The sequence below is a fragment of the Pagrus major genome, chromosome 14, assembly GCF_040436345.1.
Source record: "Pagrus major chromosome 14, Pma_NU_1.0".
Lineage (NCBI taxonomy): Eukaryota > Metazoa > Chordata > Actinopteri > Spariformes > Sparidae > Pagrus > Pagrus major.
This window is the reverse complement of record NC_133228.1, coordinates 25,959,638-25,969,589: the sequence shown is the minus strand read 5'-3', so window position 1 is coordinate 25,969,589 and position 9,952 is coordinate 25,959,638. Positions and strand designations below refer to the sequence as shown.

Below are 9,952 nucleotides of genomic sequence, written 5' to 3'. Positions count from 1 at the left end.
AGAGGTCTCACTCTGTTGAACTACAGTGGTATTACAGAGTGGAGCGTCTTCCCTCACAGATGATCTCTGATGAGTTCAGACATGTTGTGGTCTGTCTCCGACCAGCTGATCTGAGACATCAGCTGGACGAGAAGCTCAATCGTTTTGACCTTCACACAGTTTTTCACCCGTCTGTGATTATTTTCTTCTTCTGTGGTTTTAATCAGTGAAAATGAACAAAAGTCAAACTGAAGCTCAGCAGATACAAAAACATCTTTTTATTGTTTTCTGTTGAAACATCCCAACAAACACACACAGCGTCAGTGCAGAGTGACTGGACACACACTAACACACACATGTAGTAACACACACACTAACACACACACTAACACAGAGTCAGGTTGGATCTCTGACTTTGTTCGGTTCAGTTTCAGGAGGTCAGAGGAGAAAATCTGCTCCGTCTGGTTCAATGTGGAGTGAGTCCATCAGGCTTCTGTAGTTGTAGTCCAACAGCTCGTCCTGTTTGTAGTTCTTTAAGTTCCAACAAGGAAGAGGAGCGCGGCCTCATGGGAAACACTAGCTCTGAGACTAACGTCACACTGTGTGTCGGGTCGGACTTATTCTCAGATTTAAGATTCAAGAAAAAAGTCTGAAGGTAAAAAAAATCTGTTTGTAAATAAAGTTACGTTTCCTCAAAACTTCAACAGAGAAAATTAATTCTGAACATTTACGAGACAAAACCTGATCAAACCGAGTCTGATTAGTCTGAACTCAAACAACCGGACTGAAAATGTAAAACTATGAAGTCTCACAGAAAAGAAGGAAACAGAAATAAAGTCAGACTTTGATCAATGAAAACAAAACGGGATCAAAGATTGTAAAGATTCATGAGAGAAACGTCTGAATTCTGTTAATAAACATTCAATTGAATCACAAGTCTGAGTCCAGAATCTTAAGTCTGACTTTCTGTATTTAAGTCAGAATTATTAAAACAAAAGTCACAATAAGTCGAAGAATTTAGATTTTTTCTGCCTCAAATCTGATCGAGTCAAAACTTTAGATTTTTGAGTTTCCAGTCAGAATTTCGGGGATAAAGTTTGAATCGTTGTTGAAAACAAAATGTAGTTTTCAGTTTTTAAGGTCAGAGCAGAACAAAGTCGGTCTGAAAAGTCGATTAAAAGACTGAATCTTAATCTTTGCTCTGCTCTTGTTTTGGACAGCAGGTGTGAGCGTCCTGCTCCAGTTAAACTATCTTTACGCCCGACAGGTCGACCTCTGACCTCTCGTCTGTCCACGTCAGCTCCGTGAGGCCGGAGACGAGTTTGTGTCCGAGTTTCTTCTATCGGTCCGTTTCCAAACATTTTCACAGTGAAACTTGGACTGCAGGTGACGATGGCTGTCTGTACTGATCCGGATCATCACCACGGGACAGTTTGTGAGTCAAGACGAGACAACATGAGGTCACGTCTCAGATCAGCTGTGACATTAACTCAGACTTTAGTTTGATGAAGTCAGGATTAATAAAGAGGAGAATCAAACAGAAGTGTTGTGTTCTGGTCTCGTGTTCGCAGGACGATGATGATGATGATGATGATGATGATGATGAAGATGATGATGATGATGAAGTTATCCGAGTTAAGAGATGAGTTCTTTTAATCTTCTTGTGTTTTAATCCAGGTTTGTAATTTCTGTTGGCACTAAGTGTTTGATTCGTCTTCAGCGTGGTGGAAGCGTCGTGTTGACCTCTGACCTCTGCACTGTGTTGGTTCGTTGTACTTTACGAGGACGACGTGAAGGTTAAAAATCCAACATGGCCGACAGGCGGTGCCGAGTCTATTTGTGGCGGCTGCCTCTCCTCTTCATGGCGGCCGTACACTGAGGACAGTACCACTTTCCCTTCGGAGCCTCGGTCAGACCCACGCAGCCGTAGTGGAACCACTCGATGGGACACTGGAGAACAACAATCAGTACAGATTATCAATATTATTGATGATATAATGGAGCTGACTCAGCTTCTCTCTTTGTTGACAAACATCACACTTGTTTCTTTCTCTCAATAATAAATGTGATTATATTTTTCTTATTTTTTTCAGTGGACATTTACTTTGAAGGTTTTGAGACTTAAGTCTGGATTAACGTTCAGTCTTTATTCAGATTTAAACCTCAAAGATACAAAAGTCTGGATTATAAGATTTTGAGTAAATGACCAGATTTGATCTGAAAAACTTTATTTATTCTGACAGAAACTGTAAACTCATCAGTTTGACTTCATTGTAGAAAGTCGGATCTGAGATTCAGGATTCATCAAATCAAACGTCTGAATAATAAAAATCTGGATTCACTTTCTGAATCCTGACATCTCTTCATCACATTTTGTCGCTCTTGACAAAAGTCAGACTTGTTAATGTGATTTTCTTTCTTTTTTGGAGACCAAAAACCCCAGAATTTAATTTAAAAGACTTTCAGTTGATTTTTCCTCAAAATTCACTTTATGAGTCTTATGAAACTGTCGTTCTTCTCAAAAATCTGACGTTTTTTCTTCCTTTTAGGATTCAAAGACACTTAAGTCTGACTTCAGTCTGGATTAATGTTACAATCCTGACTTTACTTGTCATTATGAGCAGAATTCAGACTTTATTTGATCAAATCTTGTCTTAATCAACGACAGCTGGACTTTGTTCTTGAATGAAAGTGAAATAAATGTGAGAAGATGAATCTGCAGGAGGAGCTCCGACACAAACACGTCCTATCAATCAATAACTGATGCTGCAGTTAAACTCTATGATCACATCACACTCGTCAATAACACAGAATCAAACATGACACTCACGTCTGTGTTGTCACAGCCGACCATTTCTCCATAAGACACCTGCAAAATATCACAGTTTAGTTTTCAGCTGTTAAAAACATGAAATTACATTTTTATTAACGCACAAACTCAAAGTCATTATAATCTGAAACAGCTGATACACACTGAATGGTCAGGTGTGTGTTACAGGTGTGTGTCAGCAGGTGTGTGTTACAGGTGTGTGTCAGATGAACCCTGCTCTTCCATCAGCTGTGCAGCCTGTGATCTGGAGGAGGTCTGATGAAGCCGTTACCTGGTTACAGATGCAGTATCGGGGCTCGTTGGGGTCGTAGGTCCAGTCCACCTGGCTGTTGGCCTCGGCCTCTGGCAGCGCCGACGCCTGCTGAGAAAGCTCCTGGGCCAGCGCCGACGAGGACGAGCACGACGACAGGGAGGAAGAGGAGGACGATGAAGACGACTGATGGTTGGAAGACTTGATGCTGCTTCTGGAAAACGCGAGATGGATAAGCATCTTTGTTATAGATCATCAGTTAGCCGTGTTCGTGTGTCAGTTATGGACAGATGTGTTTATTACAGGTTTAAACATTCGTTATACGTGGACACAGTTTTACTTTAAGTCCCACAGTTAAAACATTCATGTGTCTCAGGACTAAACGTCCTCATGTGACGATTATCGATACACTGGTGCTGCTAAATCCTGCTTTTTGTCTCTATACCGTATTCCTTCTTCTTCACTTACACAGATATCGTGACGTATCGTTACGTGATTGTCTTGCAATATATCGATTAGCAGCTCAGTGTGTGTGTGTGTGTGTGTGTGTGTGTGTGTCTTACTTGGACTTGCGCCCCCTGGAGTCAGAGGCGGTGGTGGGGGTGAGGGTCTGGGTGAGGGTGGAGGCCAGAGCAGAGGAGGAGTACCCGGTGTTGTCCCGGGACAGAGCGAACTCTCTGCCCAGCTGGAAGTCGTTGTTCTTGATGGCCTCGTAGCTGGCCTTCAGACTGGACGTCCTGCGGCCCTCCTTCATCTGGACACAACAATCACAGCTTTAGTTCACTTCACTTCTGTGTTTCTGAGCTGATGGTCACAACATCTCCTTTTGTCTCACCGACCATCAAAGAGGTTCACAGAGATCAGAAAACAGAAGAGCTGACAGAAATCCTCACACTGTCCAGTGTGTGTGTGTGTGTGTGTGTGTGTGTGTGTGTGTGTGTGTGTGTGTGTGAGAACTGACCTGTGCTGTGGCCTGGACAGCCTGAGCAGCAGCCATGGTGATGGCCCCGGCTCCGGCCCCGGGCCCCGCCGGCAGAGAGCTCAGGTTGTAGGAGGCCAGAGGCTGAGACGAGTTCACGCTGTACACGTTGTTGGTGGACGAGGACGTGCTGTTGGTACGGCAACCTGCAGGGGACACACAGGTAACAGTGAGGTCCACACACACACACACACACACACACACACACACACACACACACACACACACTGAGGGCTGCAGGTGAACAGGTGTGTGTGGTGTTACCTGGTGTGTTCTCCTTGGAGGCGTCGGACGTGAGCGTGGACAGCAGAGCTTCAGACTTGAACTTCTTCTCTGGGACATGTTCTGTAGTGTGGTGAGTCGGAGCGCTGTACTTCCTCTCTGTGACATCACGACGACACATCCACATCATCATCAGCATCATCATCCTCATCCTCATTACTTTAATGACTTTAATGAACGAGGTGGTTCAGGTGCTGGTTCGGAGCCGGTGCTACGCTGGAACCAGTTCTTTGTTCCCAGTCAGAAAGCTGGTTCCAGAGTGGCACCAACACTCTGCTGGTCTAGAACAAAGAACTGCCTACATCAGGGGCTGGGGCGGAGTCATCGTCACCGAGGACCAACTAAAACTGCTTCCGACTGCGATGTTTAATGATCAGAGCAGGTGTAGCGTGTTGTGACTGATCCACGGGACAATAAACCACAGATTTTAACTAATGGAAGCAGCAGAGGTCTGAGGACCAGTCGTGTTTGGATGTAGGCACAGAGACACTCATAGAGAGTCGATGTAGGTCACCACAAACAAACCGGCTCTTCACAGGTTGAACCGGCCCTGAGCCGGTTCAACCTGTGAAGAGCCGGTTTGTTTTTCCACGAGCAGGAGAGTCACTGTTCGCACCTCCAGTTTACCAGCTTTGTAAGGACCAGCTGTGGTGACCTACATGAGCCAGCCCTGAACTGGCACTGAACCAGCCCTGAACCAGCACTGAACCGGCACTGAACCAGCCCTTGGTTCTCTTGGTGGAAGATGGTATCAGAAGGGTGTACTTACTCTCAGCTGTGGTGTGAGAGTGGACGTGATGGTTGTTGACCGGCTGAGACGGACTGTCCATCTCCAAAGATCCTGAGGAGACAAACAAGAAGAAGACAGGAAGTTAAAGTATCTCAGCTCCTCTGATGTGTCAGAAGAGCTCAAGCTCGCAACTAAATATGAATCATCTGTCAGGACGTCTGTGGCTCAGAACCAAACAACTAGAGATGATCAAGGAGAAGTTTCATCTTCCTGGTTCTGACCCTGTATGGATGTTATGTTTCATACAGGGTCCTGTTTCTTTTAAATAAATCACACGGTATCAGATCATAGCACCAACTCGTGTCACTGATTCTGGTTCCAACATGTCAGGTGGCATCAGAGGCACCTCAGGTTCTGCTGTCAGCATCAGAACATCACTAATCAGAACATTAAACAGCTGCTGGTGACTCACGTCTCTCCAGGATCTCAGTGATGCCGGCGTTGTCGGCCTCCAGCTCCATCTTAAACTTGGCCAGTTCCTGGTCCAGTTTACGCAGGTGCCGGTCCACCTGACAGGAAGAGAAGGATCAACTCTGAGCTCAGGACGATGACGGAGACGTAAAACCATCTCTCAAGGCTCATTCTGTCTGATAAATGTCCACAGAGGACATTTTAGCTGATAAATGACATCATGTGACACTGAGCTGCTGATCAGACACCTGATCAGCAGCTCAGATCAATATTGTGACATCACTGACTGACTGATCATGTGTCTCTCCTCATTGTGAAGTCTCTGACTGCCCTCTAGTGGCTGTGGCAGTGAACTACAGTCACACTGTTCAGTGAATGAACAGGTTTCATTTGTTAATATTGATCATGTTATTGATCGTCAACAGCAGCAGCAGCTTCTCTGACTGCAGTCACATCATGTATTGATCAGTTTGTCATGTTAATTAATACAATCTGAACACTTCATTGAAAACACACGTTAGTATTAAACATGTCCAACATCAGCAGGTTTCTACATGTTTCATGTAAAGCTGATCGTTATCTCCTCTGAGTTTATCATTTATTAAACATTAATATGTATAAACAGGAGATGGTGTCGTTGGGATATTATTAATACGACTACTCGTATTGGTCTGTTTACCCACCGAGCTGAAAATGAAACAACTGGAATGTTTTTAATAAAGGTGGTAAATTAAACAACACTGTTCTCACACAAACGTCTTATACAAACTGTCTTTTCTGACATCTTGTGAACGCCGTCTCTGGAGAGATGGTTTCTGCTGCAGCACAAACGTTACTGTCAGTCTATGTCAAAATATACTAAACGTAATGATACCTTATCTGTTCAGTTCTTTATCAATACATTTACAGTTTTATTTACATTATGGAATGATTTTTTTTAAGAACAGGAATAGAACTGAATGTTTTAAATATTATATCGTTTCTACAGCAACAGTAGTTGACTATAAACTCACTGATATCTCAGTGGACACGAACCAAATATCAATAAATAAATATTCCCAGGCTTTCCATTGTTTTCCAGGACTTCTCCAGGACATTTCCAGGACTTCTCCAGTGCTGATCCAGCTGTATATAACACACTCGTCCTCATATGTTCCGCTCTGTGGACGTCTGATTTACAAGACACAACCGTGTGCTTGGATACAGATTAAAATATTGTTTTCCTGCGTGTTGATGTTGAACAGCTGTATTGATAATGTATTATACTTTATTACACTACTGCTCTCCATAAAAGAACCGTTAACGTCAGAGCTCATCAGTACCACAGAACTGGGCCCGGGCCTGTTTAATACCTGGTTTCAGTAGCTATCCTCAGCGAACACACTTGGTGTTACTCACCAGATCATAAATCTGATTGGCCAGCTGCACTTTCTCATCTGCATCTTCCAGAGCTTTGTAATAATCCTGAAACACAGTTCGGACTCATTAAGTGTTTGTTAATGTGACTGTGATTAATAATCAATGAGCACATTCATTCTACAGTCACTCTGTGCTGTCGGACCTTTTTAATGACCTCCATCTGCTCTTCTCTCCACTCTGGTTTGTTCTTCTTGGCGTTGACAAAGAACTCGATCACCTTCTGCTCCAGCTGATCTGTGGCATCTGGACGGGACGGAGACGGACAGTCAGTGACGTTTAAAAACAGAAAACACAAATACACAAACTGTGGTTTAATAACACAATGACACACACGTTTATATCCAGTTCACCTCGTTTACATTCATTACAGATATAAACACTGGTGGAACATCACGTCCTCCACATTCAGCCGACAGTGATCATAACTAATGTAAAGCAGATAATAAGGTCGTTATAACATTTTACATTATTAATATTATTATAAGCCTGCAGGGAGGATTCTGTGTTTTTCTGTTTCATAGTGAAGTTCTGTGGAACAATAAACCGACACTGATGATAACTGTGATATTAAGGATATTATAATATCGTGTAGATGTTCAGCCTCATGAATCTTTTCTTCATCAGTTCATCTGGTTGTTTTCTGTACTCTGGTGCTTTGTGCCAAAAAAAGAGAAAACACAGTAAACAAAGTTAAAGAAACATCCAACTCAAAGTATTTTCTCTCTTCAAATCTCCAGTAGATATTGTGATAATATCATCGTGAATGCGTCTGGTCATGATAAAACCTGACATGGTGACAAACGTCACCTGAAGACACACTTCTGTCTCTGAGACAACATTGTTCTGTTTTCTGACCTTTCATACATGAAACAAGTCGGTTTTCATAAACGATTAACCACTGAAGTAAAAATATCAAAACTTCACCTCACGTGAACATTTACAGGTTTTCTTTCACTGAGCTGAATATTACTGATAATGTGACGGCGTTTTTATACTGTTTACAGATTAATTAAGAAAATAATCAACAGATTGATCACTGAAATCAACAGGATAAAATAGTCAAAAACATCATGTTGATCAGTTTAACAGATATTCGTTAGTGTGTGTTGTTTCTGTTGACTTCTATGTGCAGCACAAACAACGTTTTGTTAAGTTTGTTAATATTTGTAGCTCAATCTGTGTTTAATTTATATTATCAACAGTATTAGATTATTCTTTTTTAACTTTAACCCGCAGCACTCGTGCTGTTGAAGCTCAGACAGTTAAACTACCTGTTTGCTCAGACTGCAGCAGGACAGGTTAAACTGCTGGTGGCTCGACGATCACTTCATTGCTGTGTGTGTCTTTTATCCTTATAATTAATCTTTATTTCTGTTCATACCTTAATTCTTGTTTACATTTTCTTTATTATGTGTTTGTATTTGTGTTTTGTAAGTGTTGTATAAGCTACTGGATGTCTGAATTTCCCTCTGGATCAACAACATATCTACGTATTGTAATGATTTATGATCAGAAGGAAAGATTGTTGTTGCTTCACAATATTCATTTGGATTAAAACAGAACACGATGACGTTTGTCGGGGTCGTTACTGAACAAACATGTCGTCTGCAGGACTTCATTATAATGACGTCCGTCACAGTTTACATTCAGCCTTTAGATCTCAGACTTCATCATGTTGTGATTTCCATTATATTTCCATTAACTGTGCAGCCGTACTTCAGTTCATGACAGGATATTAATGGACTTCTGATCGTTTGCTTCATTCAAAGTACTTACTGTATATCACAGAGTGAAATAAAGTACAGAAGTGTTGGCATTAAAATACAGCAGCTGACTCACATGATCATGTTTAATTAATTCCAGTTTAAAGCACCACTGTGTACTTTGTAGAAGAATATTCACAATATTAAAGGTGTAATAATACAAACTGTTTCCATCAGTGAATAAACAAGCAGGTGGCAGGGTCCGCCACATTTAAACAAAGTAAAACAACACACATTGCGTTGTCCTTTAAGGTCAGTTTGTTGATCGAGTCATGAAAACAAAGACAGTTTGATTATTTATTAGTTTGAAGATCTTTCTCTTCTCATTAAAATGTCTTCCATGAAACTACAGACTGCTCCTTTACAGTCTGTTTCATCAGCGCTGCTGTTAGCCGGCTGTGCTAACTTCATGCTAATGCTAACTTCATGCTAATGCCTGACTGTAATGTTGCTGTGTTGTTTGAATGAGCCGTCACAGATCTGTTCACTGTGCGTGTGTGTGTGTGTGTGTGTGTGTGTGTGTGTGTGTGTGTGTGTGTGCACCGTGCCGCTACCCGGCGGTGTGTACGTACTCTGAACCTGCAGGTCCATCTCCCTCATTTCCGTAAACCTGTCGCGGAGGTCCATGGGAAGCTGCTCGATCACTGCCAGAGAAGAAAAAGCGGTCACCCTGCTAGCACGGCTAGGCTAACGGCCGCAGCCACACAGGCCGGGAAATAACACACACACAACCGACAATACGCGCCGAACCCGCCTCGGCCGCTCGGCTCGGGTCGCATACTCACTCTCGAGGTAATCCTCCAGGTACAACATGGCGCTGAATCTCACGGTTTGAGCGTTTTATGGAACAATTGTCTTCTTTCAATATGGCGCCGCCAGCCGCTGTCTCGATCACAAAAATACCCCGAAAATCTGAGGTCACACAATGTGACGCACACGGCTGCCTGGGCTCTGATTGGTTGAGACATAAGTGGGCGTTGATTTGCGTTCTCAGAACAGATGCATTGTGGGAGTGGTAGTTCAATACGTGCCTGCAATGTTTCTCCTGTAAAATATCCTCAAATCAATCTCCAGATGATTTTATTTGAATATTTATTATTGTTAGAGTGTATTTCCGCGTTGAGGCAATAATTAAACATCAGCTAACACTCTATACTGATGATGTTCAGTAAATCCCACATCCCTCACATGTGTGGTGAACTACAACATGGCTATAAGACTCCAGTTAAAAATAATTACCAGGAAAAAC

The 9,952-nt window shown here is 42.5% G+C and overlaps 1 protein-coding gene across 1 annotated transcript; it reads right to left on the bottom strand.

Moving 5' to 3' along the window:
* Positions 1 to 242: 242 nt before the first annotated feature.
* ing3 (inhibitor of growth family, member 3) lies at positions 243 to 9,609 on the bottom strand. Its single transcript, XM_073480680.1, has 12 exons — positions 9,489 to 9,609; positions 9,276 to 9,347; positions 7,083 to 7,183; positions 6,920 to 6,985; positions 5,523 to 5,619; positions 5,090 to 5,161; positions 4,303 to 4,419; positions 4,021 to 4,184; positions 3,623 to 3,813; positions 3,081 to 3,273; positions 2,810 to 2,848; positions 243 to 1,929 (listed from the first exon to the last, which is right to left on the bottom strand). The coding sequence occupies exons 1-12, from the start codon at positions 9,514 to 9,516 to the stop codon at positions 1,813 to 1,815; spliced, it is 1,257 nt and encodes a 418-aa protein (XP_073336781.1). The 5' UTR covers positions 9,517 to 9,609; the 3' UTR covers positions 243 to 1,812.
* Positions 9,610 to 9,952: the final 343 nt, after the last annotated feature.

Coding starts and splice junctions, on each gene's coding strand:
- ing3 (XM_073480680.1), bottom strand. CDS start 9,516: ATGTTGTACCTGGAGGATTACCTCGAGA. Junction 7,184..9,275: donor GATGGACCTGCAGGTTCAGA/GTACGTACACAC, acceptor CGTCCCGTCCAG/ATGCCACAGATCAGCTGGAG. Junction 4,420..5,089: donor CTCTCACACCACAGCTGAGA/GTAAGTACACCC, acceptor GTGATGTCACAG/AGAGGAAGTACAGCGCTCCG.